The sequence below is a fragment of the Arvicola amphibius genome, chromosome 8 (assembly GCF_903992535.2).
Source record: "Arvicola amphibius chromosome 8, mArvAmp1.2, whole genome shotgun sequence".
In the NCBI taxonomy this organism is placed as follows: Eukaryota; Metazoa; Chordata; class Mammalia; order Rodentia; family Cricetidae; genus Arvicola; species Arvicola amphibius.
Window position 1 is genome coordinate 37,139,088 of NC_052054.1, and position 20,380 is coordinate 37,159,467.

The window sequence follows — 20,380 nt, forward strand, 5'->3', positions numbered from 1 at the left end:
CTTGCACATGCAATGATGTGTAACTGCCTTTGTCCAGGTGAACCTCTGGACTAACTTTCAGCCTCAGGAATCTCTTTACAAAGGGTAGAAAATAAAAGACCACAAATGTGCGTACCCATGGTAGGGTGCTGTGGTGTTGGTAACAAGCCTATAAAGAACTCATAGAAACTCAGGCCAGGCTTCTTCTCTGATGGAAGCAGCAATTTCTGTGGCTGTGCTCTTGTGGACAGACACAGGGAACCCCTCTTCACCAAATGCACCTCTGATTTGCATGGACTTTTAATCCTCTTTATCTTAAACTCTAGCAGGTCTGTGTTTACACATCCACAGACTGTCTCATGAGTCTACCTAAGTGGAAACACATTTTTAAAGAGACCAGGAGGGCATAGAGCATGCGGCTGTTGCCTAGAAGTTTAAAAGAAGGAACCAGAATTGTTTCATTGTCGTTGTGTTCTACTTGAGCCTACTGCAGCTATTGGAAATGACACCGCTCCTCTGAAAGTTCTAGCTATTGGGAAGTGCAGAAAGGCTATGCTGATATTTTAAAGCTGGCTGTATACAAGCCTTAAATTCTTGTGATGTCACACAAGAAGGAAATTGTTTACATCACAGTACTCATGGTTCAAGATTCTGGAATTATGAATGATATGCATAAGTTTCTGGAACCAAACCTAATGATTTGGATAGAATTGCTGAAAGGATCTACAGTCAATTATAATTTCTGTAAGGTCCCTCTACTCTTGTGGTAAGACAGGATCTTCCAACCAGCAATGTACCTTGTTATTGTTTTCTCTCAGGATATTACAAGCTTTTTATAGTCTTTATCACAGAGAAATGATTGTGTTGCTATCACTGGTGTTGATGAAGGGGGCAACTTTCTATTGTTGAAGCAAAATATTTGTGATAGTCAAATTCATTCTTTCTCAAGATTTCAGTCCACAGCCAGGAGGTACCATCACTTTGGAGCCTGGGATAAAGTAATATACTATGGGGTATGTTGTTCACCTTGAGTCACAGAACATGTGGATTCTAACATTCCCTTAAGGATACATTGTAGTTGGAGAACAAGAGTTCAAACTAGGTGCCTCTCATGAAAGTTCTACCTCCTCCAAATGGTCCCAAGGTCATGGCAACCTGCCTTTAACACATGGACTACTGTTGGGGGAGGGGAGGAACTTATCCAAGCCATGGACAACAGATAAAACTGCTTTCCCACGCTTCAGTCTTGCCATCTATAAAATCAAATTTATAAAAACTAAATATGTAAAGTCAGAGAAATTAAATGAAGCAACATAAAGATAATTTGTAAGTTATAAGTGCAAGATAATTCAATTGAAGACTCTTGATAGTTGCAAATAGTTTAAAAATAAATACAGACAACAAAAACTGGAAAACATGAAAAGAATCAGACAATTTTCTAGGGAACAAACTCAGAGAGGAGAAGCCAATGTGGTGGTTTCTGAAATTAAAAAAAGTCATGTTTCTTCAACAACAAAATTTTGAGGGATTTGGAATATCAATGCAACTTCCTGTTTTTGGCACTTTGAGGTGTAAACAGAGCCTCAGGGTATAATGAAAGCATCAACCAACTGGAACCTAGCATAGGATATCAGCTTGCTAATCACCACTGGCATTCAAAACACCATGTTTGTAGGCCTAATTACATGAATAACAAAAGCCAACAAGGGTACTTTAAATTCAGTTTTACCCAGACAAGGTATTTTTAACTTATAGATGAAATGACTCTTGTATAGTTTAGTAACAAACAGTTATTGATGAAAAATAGAAGACCTTCCATATTAAAGACAAAGGAAAAAATTAAAGTGAACTTACATTTTAAAGGGCAAGACACAACTCATTTGTATCCTTCTTTCCTTTCAAATCAATAATATAATAGTATATACATAAATTGTGTTAACTTTAAGGAAAAAGGTTGTCTCATACAATATTTGATTGAAAATTCATGTAGATAAGTTGTGTAAGAGCATAATATATATATATATGTATATATATGTATATATATATATATGGTTATAATCTACTTGTGAGCTGTTCTAATACATGATTTTAATATAACTAGTTAGCATTTACAACTTCACAGTGGTTGGGTACCATGTAGCAACAGAGCATCCATGTGGAGGTCTCTTTTGTGGTTGCTTCCACATTGTGTTCTGCCTCTGCCCTGTTATGCCTAGAACAGGTGCTGCTAATCTAAATACTTTGGAGGAGAAAACTGTCCTTATTGATTGCATGTGACTACAAAACATGCTCTGGGAAGCTTTGTCACTCATGGGGTGCCTGTCTGTGCTCGAAACTGTCTGGATTATGTGGATGTCTCCCTGTAGCTTTCTTCTTCCACGGCTCTGCTGCACACAGCACAGATGTTTCTCCTATTGTTGCTCCATGGTGATTTTTCAAGCGGCTTCATAGACAGAGATTTCCAGATGTGTCCCCCATTTCTCTGGACAGACCTGTTCTCCTTACAAAGAGCAGATCACACTGCTGCTCGGGCTTTTGATCTTCTGACTATAGGAAAAACAAACAGCACTCTATTGATGTTGTGTTTTGGGGGGCTTTGGAAATAGCATTCACAATAAGAGTTCTCTTTGCTCTTTGAAACACTATTGGCACATGTTTTCTATGGATTCCCCCACCCAAGAGTTTTTATTCTCACCCTAGAGTCTACTTTTGGGGGAAGGATGAGTTAACATGGCTCAGCCTCTCTGTCCATTTCCTTTTACTTTAGAGCTATAATTTTCCCTTATTGTGAGGTGAACACTAAGGTATGCTTTTTTACTAAGTTAAGATCTAGTTCATTGATGTTGATAAGAGGTAATTGATTTTTGGTAATATATGCTAATTTGCAAAAGAGAAACTTTAATTCAAGATACAAAACATTTCTTCCACTTAAAGAGAAAATTATAAGCCTAGATATTTATGGTACTTAAGTTATTTTTTTCTCTATTCATCTGCCCATCCATCCATCCATCCATCCATCCATCCATGTCATCTTCCATGCATACTGGACTATTCAGTACTTGAATTTAGACTTTTCTGATGGCTACCCTGCTGGTACAGAAAAGATGAACTCAAACCTGTAACCCAAAGAAACTCGGGGTCCAGGTGTGGCACTTAGTAGAAGACTTAGTGTGAGCACTTTGATGGCGTCTCCACAAAGTCTTAGAGAGGATAGAATGAAGCAGAAGTGGAACGAACCACATCAAGATACATTAAACAACGTTCAGACTGACCAAATTTATGATGGATAATGAACTGTTGGTGATTTAAAAAGCCCTTTTGTGTCATATGAACAATAGACATTTTATGAAACAATACTGGCCCAGGGCATGTTTTCATTAGCACTTTGAAATAGACAACTGAGGAACATTTTGGACTATAATATTTTTCAGAGAAAACAAAAAAAAATCAATAAATTATTATGCACAGAGATTCTCCAATTTTAAATATTCGATAAGCAGAAACACATCTCTCCTGTTGCCAGTCCTAATAGCCCCACCACTGAGCAGAATAAAAGGGTAATTAATACACAATAAAATCTTCTTGGAAAAATGGCCCAGCACTTCCTCAAGAAAATTATATCTGCTTTTAAAGTTTTATACTCAAGCTTTTATTCTAGACTCCTAAATAATTCTGACATCACTCTCTTGAAGAGAACTAATGATATTGCATTTAAGTCAAGAGGGAAATAGAATAGAGTATGGGAATATCTAATTGCTTAGGCAGGGAAAACTTCTCGCTTTGAGTAATTGTTTTAATCTGCTGTGTGGATGAATGTAGAATTAGAGAATCTTCTCCAAGTAGGAGCCAGTGACCCAAAAGAAGTTTTGCTTGATGGTTGGAAGAAATAAGGATCCTAAAAGCATGACATTCACCCCTCTGATTATCCCACCAGCTTCAGGAACAGTTTTAGAATTCACCTGAGATTCTACAGTCACTCATCTGTATTTGGGGGTAGAATATGAAAAGCCAACGATTGACTGGGGCTTGAGACTTCAGTGATTCAGGCCCATTTATGTCATTGAAGTTCCTCTAACTTCCCACTAAGGCTCCAGTAAGAAACCCCACACATTTTCTGGTTTGCCAAGAAGGACTTGGATGCAATTATTTTCTCAGTTTGTTAGTGTCCCACTGGGGTAACAAAATCGTTGTTCTCTCTAGGAAAAACAAGGATGATCTTTTAAAATCTTTTTAGATTCATTTATTTTATTGTATGTTTATGAGGGTCTTTCCTGCGTGTATGTATGTATACCACATACATGCTAGAAACTCAACCCAGGTCCTCTGAAAGAACAACGAATGTTCTTAACTGCTGAAACATCTCTGCAGCCCCTAATAAGGATGATCTTTACTTCAAGCTAATTAATGTGCTTCTCATTAGAGCCGAGAGGAAAGATCAAAAACAAACTTATAAAAATATTTTTTCCAATGGCCAAAGCCTAGTAAGAGGAGATACTTCTTTTAACTTAATAATTCTTAGTATTATTTCCTCCTTTGCTTCCTTATAGATAGTAGAGAAACATAAAATAAAATGTAAGGATGTGTACCAGCTCTAGTTAGCCCTATCAATAGAAATTATGCAGTTTGAATGTCTATGTTTTGTCAAAGTAGGTTTATCAGTTGTAACAGATATGCTCTGTGATGGGAGATGTTGATGATGGGGATGGCTTGCACTATGTGGGAGAAAGAGACTTATGATAAATCCTTACCTACTTCTCTATTTTTATTGTGGTCCTAATATGCCTTTAAAAATTAACTCTCAATTATATAAGACAGGTTACATATTAATCTGAATTTTAATTGCGACTTATTCATGGATAAGTGGTACATTTTGTGAATGGCCTTCTGCATTGGACTGTTATTGGCTGCTAATATTTTGGCTCCTCATTGGTTTAAGATTATCCTTGCCTTTACAATTGAATTTCAAGTTTATCAAGTATTTTGTGTTGGCCAATAATGTCTTATGAAGACCAAAGTTTTTTTTTTTTTTTTTTTTTTTTTTTTTTGGTTTTTCGAGACAGGGTTTCTCTGTGGCTTTGGAGCCTGTCCTGGAACTAGCTCTTGTAGACCAGGCTGGTCTCGAACTCACAGAGATCCGCCTGCCTCTGCCTCCCGAGTGCTGGGATTAAAGGCGTGCGCCACCACCGCCAGGCTTGAAGACCAAAGCTTTAAGAATCTGTTTTTCTGTTTGTGTGTTTGGTTTTTGCTATTGTGGTGGCTCTTTTTGCTGGTATTATGACAAGAAATATTTGAGGTGACAACTACTTATTCATTCTTTCCTCAGTGCAGTTTGCAAAGTATACATAATAGGAACAAGAAATTGAGATGGTTTTGGTTTTAACCCCCTAGACATAATCATTAGTATAGCTTTCTTAACCTGCAGTGGCTGATACCTGGACATGGGAAAGAGACAAATGGATTAAGAAAAAGTTACTGGGGAGAAGAAAAACTTCCTTCTTCTGTTCTGATCCTTCTACATGGAGATCTTTGAAAAACTAAAGTCTAGATTTTGAATGAGAGAGTATTTTATGCCTGAAACTAATTCTGTCAGACAGGAATTCTATGCTTTTTCTCTTTAACATGTAGAAACATTTCTATATTTATATCTATTACACCTTGTCCTTGACATTTATTCTTCTTGAAATTATTTTTGGTAGCTTTTTCTCCACTTTTCAATTTCAGCCAAGAGAAATTATGTCAGTTCCCTTGCTGGTACAGTTTAAATAATGTTTTGATTACAAGCATTTCACAAAACTTGTTAAACAATTATATTTCAATTATGAAAATTCAGTGATATTTATTTTTCTGATGTTTGATAGTATCCCTTTAAATAAAATACTAAGTCACATCTAATGAGTAGATGTTAATTTGGAAGGCAAAATGGCAGGCTAGCAAAAAAGAAGGAACATCTTGGGAATGACTGGAAGTTTGGGGTAAAGTGGTAAGTCATTTCCAGGAAGTTCTTGGAAAAAGCCACCCTTTGAGGCAAGAAAGAGGAAGAGTGTGTTGGCTTTTCTCATGTCTTCAGGATTTGATCAGAAAAAGAATTTGTCCTATTGAAAGTTGACGTCCCTTTATTTAAAAATTGTGCTACTTGGCACTTTTGGAAAGATGTTGGGAATGTCCAGTGGTGTATTTATTTTGTCTCTGTTCAACAAACAGATATGAAACACTTGTAATTATGAAAGATATTAAACCTTACAGAAACTCCCTCAAATTTATTGAATTATTGTGGGATTCTATCTACTCTAGATCATCATTTCTCTGTTCATATTTTGGAGTAAAATGGGAAATTGTGATGGAGGTCCCAGACTTTATGACCTTTTCTAATTATTTTAGGGAAATTAGAAAAAGTGTGGAAAGAAATAAGCAGCCATCTTTAAAGCAAGTTTTACCTTGGCCACTTTTGTACCTTCGACAATTTGATTCAGTGAGAGATGCAGCCCTTTGGATCTTGTGCTGCTTGAAAGGAGCTGTCATCAGGAGGATTTAATAGCTGCTAGTGACAAAACTGATTAGAAACTGGCATTATGCTAATACTCTAAGCAACTGTGATTCTTCAGCTACTCCTTAATAATAGAGCACCAGTAATTTTAAAAACCCTCCATTTAAAGCCTTTTATCCTAAATTAATGAGAATTCAATCTAAGACATTAACAGATCTTGAAATGTTCCAAACCAATTTATGCTGGAAACTGCTTCCAGAGCCATAATTCATGGGTCCGATCTCATGAAACAAACACAGACAAACCACAATGCTAAATTTATTGCTATTTATATTTATATGGCAAGAGACAGGGATGCTTGATGTCTTCCAGTGAGTGGAGCAATCACACACAATACAGAATTGTCTTAACTTTCCACTTGGTTTTTGACCATTCTATTGGGCAACAACATGAGGGAAATTCTGGTTTTCAGATATCCAAGCTTTAATACAATCACTTAATGAGTGGATACAATGGGTTGAGTGCTATTATATATTTAGTCATCCCTTAATATCTACCAGGATTATTTTCTTGGAGAGTCTTTTCATCATCATGGACATTCAAAACTGAAGATACTAGAGTCCTTTGCATATAAGGTGTGATAATTGCAGAGAGCTATTTGCATATCTTCTCATATAGTTTTTGTTATTGTTTTTGTTTTTATTATTTTATGTCTTTGGGTGTTTTACCTGCATGAATATCTGTGTGCCACACATGCTCCTGTACCTGGAGTTACGGACAGTTCAGAGATGCTATGAGGGTGCAGAGAATTGAGTCTGAATCTTCTGTACAATCAATTTTCTGCTCCACATCTCCATCCATATACTTTAAATCACCTCCAGATGACTTAGAAAAATTAATTTGTTGCGAATTCTATGAAAGTATTTAGTTTGTTGTATTAGTGAGGATAAATAAGAAGATAGTGGATATATGTTCAATGCATATGCAAAAATTCCCAAACATTTTCTCTTTCACAAATAGTTGAAGTAGAGACAGTGGAATCCCATGGGCAAAGGGAGGTGCTGATGTGCCAGGGGTCTCTGAGTTAAAGGAAGACAATAATTTAAACATAGTCACATTTTAGGGTTTGTATTACCAAGGGCGATGCCATTAACCTTTGAAATGCCTTATCTATTTTTACTCATTTTCTCCTCTGTATTCACAATGATTCTGATGCATTCAGACAAGCAGAAAAAACACTTACACACAGTTACCAAGGATTTTTAAAATGACAAGCACAAAGAAAAATGCTAACAGCATTCAATTGAGTATTTGAAATAGAATTTATACTTCTACCCACATATGAAAAGCTGAAATGTCTTTTGACAACATATTGTTTAAATAACCAAGCAAGTAGGAAAACCAAATGAGCATTTTACAAAGAAACAGAATAATAAGTTAACAAAAATATATAATACTCTTTTTCTTCATTTTGGCAGTACATAATTTAGTCTCTCTTATTTCATATTCTTCCTTTCTCTTGTTATAAATAAATAAATTTGGTTCATTAATATTTCCCTTACTTTTATCCTAATGTCACCAATATCATTAATAATTTATTTTCCTTTACTGCTTTATACAATGACTTTTGGACTTTTTAGTTCTTGTAAATTCAACTATACTCACTACAATAAAAATATTCCCTGGTCAGCATAGAGCAAATTGCTGGCATCTCTAAAAGCATGCATATTTGGCTATTTCTTTAATAGAATTCCTTTATTTCTATTTTATGTTAAATATTTGATTTGTATTTTACTAGAAAAGTGAGGTTAAATAAGTTGCATTGCCCATGAATTACTTTTTATAATAGAAAGGAAGATATTTTTAATATTCACTTTTCAATGAGGTGGTATGTTTAACTCTTCTTAGCACTCTAGAGAACAGAATCCACAATTCAGTATTCAAAATGACAGCAATTCACTTTCTTCCACTGCTCTCCCCTATCTTGGCTTATTTATAATTCTTTTTCTCTACTTTGATACATGTGATGGGGGCATCTGTATATTAAATTTCACTGTGACACAATTACAGCAAAATTAATAACTTCTGACAACTAGAAGCCTTTATCTTATATAAATGATGTGTAAGCAATAAGTCAGTTGATTCCTTGAATAAGTTTCCAGAGTGAGGAGAAAGTGCTGGAGAGATGGTTTGTGGTTAAGATATCTTAGAGGAATGGAGTTGTGAAGTTCCACAAGAATAAAATGGAAATCACTGCTAATCTTGTGACTGTTAATTAGTATCAAATGTACCTAATAATTAATATATTTTCATATAGCTAGTTTTATATTTGTAAAACAAAGACATTGCCTTGTACATATGTTGAGATTGCTTTGTATCTGACTTTTAAAAGGTCCTCTTACATTAATCAAATACTTTGGCAGAATAGATTACAGAGCAGAATTTAGGGTTGTTCAGAATCCTGTGCATGTAACAATGTCTTAATATGTAATAGTAGTTTATTTATTGATTGAGGAAGAGGTCCCTTAATATGTTGTGGAATAATCTTATTAAACACTGTGAAGATGTGCCATTGCTAGGTGCCCTCTGATTGGTTTAATAAAGAGCTGAATGGCCAGTAGCTAGGCAGGAAGAGGTTAAGCAGGACTTCTCAGCAGAGGAAAAAGAAGAAGAGATAAATCTTGTTGAAAAGACACGCCAAAGGACACAGAAAGGACACAGGAGGTGCAAGATGGAAATAGATAAAATGCCATGGGGCAAAATGTAGCTTAATATAAACTGATGTGGGAGTCCCCTCTGTGTGCTGTAATTACCATTAATGAATAAAGAAACTGCCTTGGTCTGTTGATAGGGCAGAACTTAAGTAGGTGGGGAAGATGGAACTGAATGCTGGGAGGAAGAAAGCAGAGTCAAAAAGACACCATGGATCCTCTACCTGAAACAGATGCTGGTTAGAATCTTTGGCAGTAAGCCATTGCCACATGGCTATATACAAATTAATAGAAATGTGTTAAATTAATATAAGAGTTAGCCAATGAGAAGCTAGAGCTTATGGGCCAAGCAATGATTTAATTGATACAATTTCTGTGTGGTTATTTTGTGTGTAAGCTAGCCAGGCGGCTGGGTTGAACATGCGGCTCTCCTCCTTGCTACAATAAATGGGTTAATGTGGGTTTATTTAAAAGCTAGTGGTACAAGCCTTAGCTACAGGCCAAACTTTTATAATCAATACTAAGTCTCCAAGTCATTTTTTGTGAGCTAATGGCCTCAAGACAAATGTTTCTATCCCAATATTTTCAAGTTGTCACTTGGTTATTCTTATACAGAAAAAGTATTAACAGAATCATGGACTAAAATTATACCTTGTAGATTGTATTTCCAGAATTATCTACATTTCAAAAATATGTATCTATCCTTGTTTTACTTTTGGAAACATCAAGACACACAAATGGGTTTCCAGCAAGATATTGCCTGCAGATGAATTTTAGAAAGTACAATAGAAATTACATGCTCTTTCATTGTGATTCTATTATCTCATCATATATGCTATACCTCTTCTCTAAAAAAATATGTTACTTTGTGCTTTTTCTTTTATTTTTTGTATTTCCATATCTTTCCACTGTTTAATTTATTTAGTCATAGCTTTCTAGCATGTTTTCCACTATCTTTGAAGAACAAATTAAAAAAAGAACAATTAATATACCTCATTAAAGTGAATCATTCAGTATGTTTTGGTACATTTACAATGTTGTGAAACCATCATCATGAATTTTTGTCATTTCAACCCATAGGAAGAAGCCCTGGACCCTGCAGCAGCCATCCCTTGATCTTGCTCAAACTTCTTTCTTGGCAGTCATTATCCTATCATGATGCTGTTCATTTGTGATGGAGGATTCTCATTGGCTAATAAAGAAACTGCCTTGGCCAGCTCTTAGGTGGGTGGAGTAGAAAGAACAGGAAGAAGGAAGTGAGGTAGATGGCTCAGTCAGATGCCACGCCTCTCCTAAGTTAATAAATCGCCATGCCTCTGCTCTCTGGGGCAGACCGCCGTGCCTCTCCTCAGGGACACAGATGCAATGAAGCCAGCCTCCAGGTCAGACATGCATCTTTCCCAGTAAGACACTACTCGTGGTGTTACACAGATTATTAGATATGGGTTAGTCATGTTGTGAGTAAGAGGCTGAAATTAATGGGCCAGGCAGTGTTTAAAAGAATGCAATTTGTGTGTTGATATTTCAGGTGTAAAGCTAACCATGCAGGAGCCGGGTGGGACGAAAAGAAGCCTGCCCGCAGCACCACACTACATATTTGCATAGTTGGAGGACTTAATTATATGAAATGGGGTCTTACCTATCTGGCCTCTGTCAGTGCAATATTTTCTCAATTCATTGATATGTGGTATCTATTACTACTTTACTCCTCTAATAATTTTTCTGCTTTAGGAATATTCTGCAGGTTGTTCAGTCATTCCAAAAATATGGGATTTGGGCAGTTTTAACTTTGAGTATATCATGAATAATTTTTCCATGAATATTCATGTGGAAGTTTTTGTAGGACTGTAAGTTTTCAGTTTTCATGGAATATACGTAAGAGACAATTTGTGTTATATGGTAATTCTACCCTTAACATTGGGGAGACATGCCAAATTGCTTTATACAGCTGTAACATTTACATTTTCCCTAGCAGTGTATGAGGGTTCAAGTTTTTCTACACTGTTACCTCATTTCATTTTTAGCAATCTATTCTCATCCTTCTGACTGAAACAAAATCTCTTTTGTGGTTTGGAATTACACTTGGCTGATGACTAACACTGTTGAACATCTCATGTGCTGGTTGGCAACTGTACATCTTTAGACAAATGTCTGTAGTAATTCTTTGCTGATCTTTGAATTAGTCTATTTGACATTTCATTATGGAATTTTATTAGTTATTTAAATATGTTGTATAGGAGATTCATATTAGCTGTATGACTGGCAACTGTATCCTCTCACTGTGTAGGCTGTCTTTTTGGCTTTATTTACAGTGTCCTTTAGAGTAAAAAAAAAATAATCTTGGTGTATTCTGGGATGGCTAATACTAGGCATGGATTTGATTAGAAAACATTATTTATTATTAAGGAGGGTTGGCACACACAATTCACTGAGGGCCAGGAAAGAAGAAAAATACAGAGAGTCCTAGAGCTAGGGTTCTCTTCTACCCTTAGACTTCCTTAATTCCAGGTTTTCTGATACTGAACTCTGGAATTTGTGCTAATTAATTCACATCTGTTAGGGTTTGACTGTTAAATACCTACCCTCATAGACTCATGAGATGGAACACTTGTTTCTCAGTTACTGGAGCTATTTTTTTAAGTAAATTTATTTATTTGGAAGGGGCACTCACATTCCATGGAGATTGTGTGGAGGTCAGAAGACAGCATGTTCGAGTCATTTTCTTCTTCTCAGGTCTCAGGGATTGAAGATAAATCATCAGATTTGCCAATAAGTACCTTTACCACTGAACTGGTCTTGTAGCTCTGGCAGTGTTTTGTTTGTTTGGTTTGATGTGGTTTGGGGTAGTGGCTGCAGAGGAAGTTATGGAACCTTTAGAAGATGGTCCAGATGTAGGAAGTGGATTGCTGGAGATTAGGAGCGATAGCCTACTCTTCTTCCTGTGCAAGTTCTTTGCTCTGATATGACATAGCAAGCAGCTGTCTCATGTTCCTGTCTCGAAGACCAATGCCATGTCAAATTCTAACCTGACTTGTAGTGAAAAAAAAATATTTCCTACTTCGTGGACTCTAGAGTAAACCTAGCAAAAACTCCTAGTAATAGGGGACACAGAGCCTGAACTGATCATCTTCTGCAACAAAGAAAGGCCTCAAATGGAGAGATTGGATACCAACCTAGACACAAAACCTTCCACCTACAGCTTGTCCTGTCTGAAGAGTATTCTGGGACTAGAGCCAAGCAGAGTACTCATCAAAGAGACCAAAGAGACTTCATTTAGCACACCCAGAAACTGTTGGGAGTAGAGACAGAATCCAACAGCTAAACATTAGGTGGAGCTCTGAGAATCCTGTGCAGGATGGATTGGAGGAATCAGAGGGGTTGGGGTACAAGAACACGGTTGACATAATCAACTAACTGGTACTCATGCGGGCTCGCAGAGATCATGGAGATTTTAGGGGTCTGATCTAGGTCCCCTGCATATTACATTATGGCTAAGCAGCTTGGTATTCGTGTTAGATTCTTAACAGTGGGAACTGGGAAAGTTACTGACTCTTTTGTCTGCTTATGGGACGCTTTTCCTCCTAACGGTTGCCTTGTCCAGACTTGATGTGATGATATGTGCCTGATCTTATTGTAATATGTTATGCTGTGCTTGCTTGATGCTCCTGGGAGGTCTGTTCTTTTCTAAGGGGATACGGAAGGAATATAGCCACGCTGGAGACAGATGCCTGAACTTTAGCTGGTCAACCACAGCCATGTGGTGATACACAGATTAATGGAGATGGGTTAAATTAATACGTAAGAGATAGTCAATAAGAAGTTAGAGCTAATGGGCCAAGCAGTGATTTAAATAATATGGTTTCTGTGTGATTATTTCAGGGATATGAGGCCAGGAACTAATTAGCAGCCTCCTCCTACAACAGTGTTGGCCAAGTTACCTATTTTTTGATTGATTCTCTTCCTTCTTTATTGAAATGGACACATTTACGCATTATTACTGTTGACTTATCTATATCTTTAGCTCAGTTAGTTTTGCTTCATGTGTGTTGGTAATCATTGCTAAGTCCATACATATTTATAAATTTATATTTCAGACAGTTTATTCAATTGTTATTATAAAACATCTTTTTAGTTTCTTGAAATACTTCTTGCTTTAAATCTTTTTATGTGCTATTATCACAATATTATGATAATCTATCATTATTTTGGTTAGTGTATGTAAAGTAAGATTTCTCTTTTCATTCTATTTCCAATGTATTTATGAGTTTGAATTTGTGTTGCTTTAGCTCACAACACAGTTGAGATACATTGGATTGTCTGCCTGCACCTTCTGTCTGCCTCATTCTCTCCTTTTTGTCAATTTTGTACCTTTTGCTTAGAAAACTCAATCCATTTGCATTTAATCTAACTGCTGATAAGGAAAGATTTCTGTTTTCCCATTTCTTACTCATCTTTCTTTCTTTTGTTTATTTGTTTGAGATGCAGTCTTGTGGAGCCTGGGCTGGGTTATAGCCTATTGAAGTCTCCCTGCTGAGCCTTGAATAGCTACATTCATGAGTGAACACCACACAGTCCTTGGTCAATGATTTTTTTCTGAGATTTCTTCCGTTCCTGTCTACTTTGTGCTAAAAGATAGTTTTTAGCATACAATTTTAATTTCCCTCTTTAATTCATATTATATTTCAAGTTATTTTATTTCCTAATGGTTGGCTTGGGGCTAACCATAACATTTTAATTTATTATAATTTAGTTGGTTAATAAAATTTAATTTTGGTAGAATATTAAATATTTGCTTCTGGTAGCTGTTCTCAATCTTTTATATTGTTAAAATTATGGTTGCATAATTATACATTATATGACCAATGACTTGGATTTCAAGCTATTCTACTTTTCAGTTTTTAACTTGAGGAAGAGGAGAAAAAATCAAAAGCATATATTTACATTGTCATTTACTTCAACTCATTGGAAGAACTTTCCTAGTGTTCTCCCATATGTAAATTTATGTTGCAGCTGAGAACTAAAATTGAAAACAAACATGAAACAAAATTAAAATAACTTAAAATGACATTAAGAATAAAAACGATCACATGATCGTTGTGATTCATTTCACAATTCTGAATGCTTAAATTAAATCATAAAGCAAAATATTATCCTTAAAATCAGTTCTCACTAGATATACTGTGAGCTTATTCATGTAAGAAGTGATTATGTTTTGTATGCATACAGAATAATAAAAATTGGCAAGTAATTTTTTGCAGTTATTAGAACTGTCTCTGTGTTGAAATAATGATGAGATTTTAAAGATATTTTTATAATTTTTATGACTATATATAATATTAAAACTGCTGGTGTCTATTCTTTCTTACTGTCTCACTTCTCAATAAGATGTTAATAGGGAGAATAAGAACTTATAGTGCTGAAACGAATTTGTTCTGGCAATGCAGAGTAGGGTCTTAAATGATTTCCTAAGCAGAACTAGAGCAGAGTGTAAGCTCTTTAGCATTCGTTTATACAGCCCGAAATCTAACCTGTGCTAAGCTCACATACAAGCGACGTGCATTTGCTCAGGCTATGAATCAATGGCTCACTAACGCGACGAATGAATGCCTGGCTCACCAAGTGACAATGATTACAGGCTCCATGTACCTTGCTTCTTCTGGTGATACCTGGGAGAAATTACCCCTTCCGGCTTCACTTGACTATCTCGCATGAGTGATTTACTACTTTCCAAAAGACATGAGAGTCTAGGTGAAAAGCCTTGAAGAGATGTGAAATATTATTCTATTCATTGCGACTATTAGAATAATCTGAATACCTCATGACATACAGTAGTTGCCAGGAGTGGCTGACAAGCCAGGTTTCCTTGGCATATTTGCTTTGAACGAATAAAAGTGAAATTGTGAAGAAAAAGCCATATTCCTAGTTATTCCGCTTAAGCCAAGACTTACCAGACGTACCAAGCCAAGCAAGTAATATTGATTTTCATTTAAAACTTATATAATCCAACCATAGAATGTTTACCTAAAGGTATTAAATATATCTATTATTAATTTATACCATGGAACTATGATTAATGTTTTTTTCTGTCCCAAGACCTTAATTTTTTTCTTCCCTTTTTTTTTCAGACATGTTTGGCACTTAGAAGTTTTAAAGTAATTTCCCTTTTTGGCTTCACCTGGGATCTCTGCTGTCCCAGAAACTCTCCCTGACCTCAGCGTTGCATTTCCATTTAAAATAGTGCATGTCTATAAATGTCCGCAATACGGGGCAATTAGAAGTTTGAAAAGGGTTGTAACATAAACCAGCGTTATAGTGAAATGGATATTGCCTTAAGCTGCCTGCAATTCACTTGCCTTTGGAAAGACAATATCCTGCCAATCTCCCATGGTGGCCTTCAGTTGAACACATTTGGCTGAGGATTGACCCATTATTAAGAGAAGTCTCTGCCTGGCTTGAAACAATGAAGGAACACAGAGCAAGTGAACCCAGCAAATTGGACTGGTAGTTAGCAGCCATGGGCAGAAATGTGACACGGGATTAGATGTTAATGGCTGTCTGTGACACTATCTGGGCCATCTAATCCTGCCTTGAGTTCCTCCAATCTGGTGTTTGGGACATGCTCTTTGGGTGTGTCCATAGTTTTCAAGTTTTTCTCAGAACTGATAGCTATGTATGTATGTGTGTGTGTTTGTTTTTAACACTACCACCATCAAAAATACTTGAACACTCTAATATAACAAATTTTGTTCATTTTTAGTGTGTCCACTGCTAGGAACCAACGTCCTAAATTGCTTTTGCCAAATGTGAAAATGGAACATGTTTTTAGACACGGCATTTCATATTGTTTTAATTTAGTTACTTCAAAGATGCACAACCTCTTTTTGCACTCAATGGTGCTTTCTTTCATGAGTTCTGAGGCCTTTTGACACACTGTCAGCTGTACTCTGGCTTTCCTCATGTGACCTAGAAACAAATTTTCAAACAAGATAAGGCTGCTATTGAAATTCTGTCCAGACTTTCCTCTGCTTGTCCTGGTGTTTGAAGGAAAAAATGCAATACCGTGTAAGCACACATGTTTACCTCTCTGGTGCGTACATACTTGGATCACACAGCTTTGGTTTGTGTTCTTTTTGTTTATGATTGCCTGAGAGTTTCATGGTAAAAAGAAGATGGAACACAATGGAGAATTTACAGGATTACCTGTCCCTTTGCTGTTAGAGAAGTTGTCTCCATTAAATTTATCTCTGCTGAAGTGTTTCTGTGATCCTGACTTTTAGTCTCTAACATTTCAGCTCATCAAAGTCAGGTTTGTTAAACTCATATGCAAACCTGAACTATGACGAGGGAATGTGACTGAGTGTGGCGGGAAGCCTCTGTCACTGGCTGCCTTGTAAAAATCAAGGTTTCTCTGCAGACTCTGTGCTGGAGTTTTGGCTGTCTTAAGAAAGTCTTTTAAAAATCCCTCCTGTCAACAGGCTGTTGAGGCTTTCCAGACTTGGGGGAAAGTTAACTAGACCATGAAACATATAAGAAAGTGTTCCCAGGCTATGAGAGTTGAGAGAAACTGAATGATCTGCCATGGCTACTAGATATTTCCTGTTAGAGGAGTTTAGTGATATTTGAGGGCCTGCCACTGTGTTGCTTGAGGTAGTTGAAGTGACTCAGATTCTAGAGCACCCAGGATGCTGTAACTTGTCTCTGGCAAGTGTGTGGAATAAGTAGCTCTCTAAATTCCAGTTTATCACTCTAATCCAGATTCCAAGCCAAGCCTTCTGTCTTCACTTCCCTTGCATGTTTCCCCTACCATGAAGGTTAATGGTTTCAGAACAGATCTTAAATGAGTGCAACAACTGAGGTCACTGTATAAACTTTTTCTACCACCTTGTTTCCCTTCCTGCTGTTGTGCTAAATGCCCTGAAAAATGAATCTTACAGGAGAGAAAGGTCTTGTTTGACTTAGAAATTAGGTTACAGTCCATCACTGCTAGAGGTTTGTCTATTGCTTTTCCAATAATGCTTGATATTATTATCCTTCTTTGCTCCGTCACTCTTTAGTAGGCACATTCCCTTCTGCTCAGTTAAATTCCCTTCTCCCAGTTTGTTCCTTCATAGTGCATGTTTCTTCCTCTCTAGAACTATACCCTCCTTGATCCTAAAACAATCCCTTCTTACTTTTCAGCTTTCTGTAGTTACTCCAGGTTACATACTCACTTTAAATATTCAGAGCTAGAGCCTGGCAGTGGTAGTCCATGCCTTTAATCCCAGCACTAAGAGGTAGAGGCAGGCAGATCAATGTGAGTTCGAGGCCAGCCTGGTCTACAGAGCTAGTTCCAAGTCAGGCCCCCAAAGCTACAGAGAAACCGTGTCTCAAAAAAGAAAAGAAACAAACAGAAATATTCAGAGCTAGGATCTAGAAAGAAGAGAGGACATACAGCATTTTGTCTTTCTGTGTCTAGATTATCCCATTTAGGCTGTCTTCTATGAGTACCCATTTGCTTTCAAATGCCATGATTTCATTTTTCTTTACAACTAAATGTGATTCCATTGTGTGTATTTACATGTTCATTATCTATTCTAAAGTTTAAAGACCATAGGTTCTTTCCATTTTCTAGCTCTTGTGAATAGAGTGATTGAGCAAGTATCTGTGGAGTAGGACTTCAAATCCTTCTGGCATATTCTAAGCCATTGTATTGTTAGGGTCATATGGTAGATCTATTTTTAGTTTTTTGAGAATTTTCTAGACATCCATAATGAGTGAATTAGTTTGTAATCTTATCAACAGTGATTAAAAGATTTTTTTTCCTTCACATCCTTGTAGATCACTATTGTTACTACTGTTTTCTTGATCTTAGTCATTCTGATTGGGATAAGATCAAACTTCAAAGTGGTTTTAGTTATTATTTCCCTAATTGGTAAGAATGCTGAATAACTTTTAAAGAGATTTCGTAGTTCTTGGAGAACTCTCTGTTCAGATTCATGGGCAATTTTTAAATTGGGTCATTTGTTCTCTTGATTCTTTGTTTTGTTTTGTTTCATTTTGTTTATTCATATATTCTGGATATTAATGCTCTATCAGATGTATGGCTGGAAAGGGTTCATTCCCACTTTGTGATCTTCCTCTCCACTTGATTGTTCCCTTTGCTATACAGGATTTGTTTTTGTTTCTGTTTTTTGTTTGTTTTGTTTGTTTTATGAAGTCCACTTTCAAACTGTTGGCCTCAAATCCTGTGCAAATGGAGGCCTATTCAGGAAGTCTTCTTACCTCTAGATCTTGTAGGATACTGCTTATGTTTCCATCCAGAAGTTTCAGAATTTGGGGTTTCACGTTGGAGGTCATTCATCTATTTGGGGTTGATTTTTTGTGCAAGGTAATAGAGAGATGTGTGTCTAATTTCATTCTTCTACCTGTGAATATCTAGTTGTCTTAATAACATTTGTTGAAGTTGCTGTCTATTCTCCATTATGCATTTTTTTGTCCATCAAATATCAGTGACTATAGTCACATGTACTCATGCTTGGGTCTTCTATTTTATTTCATGGATCTGCATGTCTGTTTCTGTGCCAGTATCATGCTGTTTTTATTACTATAGCTCTGTAATATAGCTTGAAATGTGGTATGTTAATCCTACCAGCATTGTTCATTTTTGTTTAGATTATGTGGAATATCCAGGGTCTTTTATGGTTTCATTTAGATCTTAAGGATTTGTTTTTTTGCTATTTTGTTAGAGAATTCCATGGGGATTTGATTGGGATTACACTGATTCTGCAAGTTGTCATTGGTAGAATGGTCATTTTTACAATATTAATCCCACCAGTGAATTAATGTGGGAGGTTTTTCTATTGTCGAGTCTCCCTCAACCCCTTGGTTGTGAGATATAAAGCTCTCATTGTTCAGAACGTTCAGCTCCTTGCTTAGGTCTATTCCTAGATATTTTGTTGGCCTTGAGGATTTTGTAAATGGGAGTATTTCTATTGCCTTTTATGCCATTCTGTTATTAGTGTATAGTAAGCCTACTAAATTGTGTAAGCAGATCTTGTATTCTTCCATTTTGCTGTAGGTGTTGATTATCTGTTATGTATCAGATAATCTTGTCTGCAAAAAAGGATAATTTTAATTTTTTTTCCTAACTGTATCCTTTAAATTTCCTTCTCATGCTTTAATGCCCCAGCTAGATCTTTTTTTTCATGGTCTGATCATTTATTTGTTACCCCTATAGACTTATTTTTGACTGGACTCAGACTTAGAAGTAGAAGCTCTCAGCGAGGACAGCCTTCGCCTCTTGGCAATCTGTTCCTGGAGCTTTTCTTTGGCTTCCTTCATTCTCTTGGCCAAAAGTTTAGCATATTCTGCAGCCTCCTCCTTGTTTTTCTTTGTTCGTTGCTTCTTCAGAGCAATACGCCGGCGTTTGTGTTGCAGGACACGTGGAGTCACAAGACGCTGAATCTTGGGTGCCTTGGTCCTAGGCTTCTTACCTTCTTTGTTTAAAGGCTTTCTGACAACGTACTGGCGGACGTCATCTTCTTTAGAGAGATTAAAAAGCTTTCGGATTCTGCTAGCTCTTTTAGGTCCCAGCCGACGAGGCACAGTAGTATCTGTCAGTCCAGGAATATCCTTCTCTCCTTTTTTTACAATAACCAAGTTGAGAACACTCAGGTTGGCATCCACAATGCATCCTCGGACAGATTTGCGCTTCCTCTCTCCAGTTCTCCTTGGTCTATAACAAGAATGCCCCTTACTCAACAGCAGGCGCACTCTGCCATGGGTCAGGACACCTTGTTTCATGGGAAAACCTTGTTTGTCATTGCCGCCACTGATTTGGACCACATAACCCTTCCACTCTTCCCCCAGGGCATCGCCAGCCACTTCCGTAGCCATGCGCTTCTCATAGAAGGTCCAAAGATGGCATTCACCGTCCACTTCAATGAGTTTCTGGCAGCCGGTGGCAGGGAAGGAGATATTCAGCTTCATCTTCGCAGAGCCGACCGCCTAGGAGGCACCACGAAAAAGAGCCCCCAGCTAGATCTTAAAGCACTGTATTGAAAGGGAGTGGAGAGAATAGACAGCCTTGTCTCATTCCTAATTTTAATAGGATTGTTTTGAGTTTTTCTCCACTTAGGATGATGTTGACTGTGGGTTTATCATATGTAGCCTTTATTACATTGAGGTGTGTTCCTTCCAGTCCGACTCTCTTTAAGACTTTTATCCT

At 36.8% G+C, this 20,380-nt stretch overlaps 1 protein-coding gene across 1 annotated transcript; it reads right to left on the minus strand.

Annotated features, from left to right (window-relative positions):
- Positions 1-19,392: 19,392 nt before the first annotated feature.
- On the minus strand, positions 19,393-20,142 carry LOC119821193 (40S ribosomal protein S6-like). The gene has a single exon (XM_038340083.1). The coding sequence runs from the start codon at positions 20,140-20,142 to the stop codon at positions 19,393-19,395; it is 750 nt and encodes a 249-aa protein (XP_038196011.1).
- Positions 20,143-20,380: the final 238 nt, after the last annotated feature.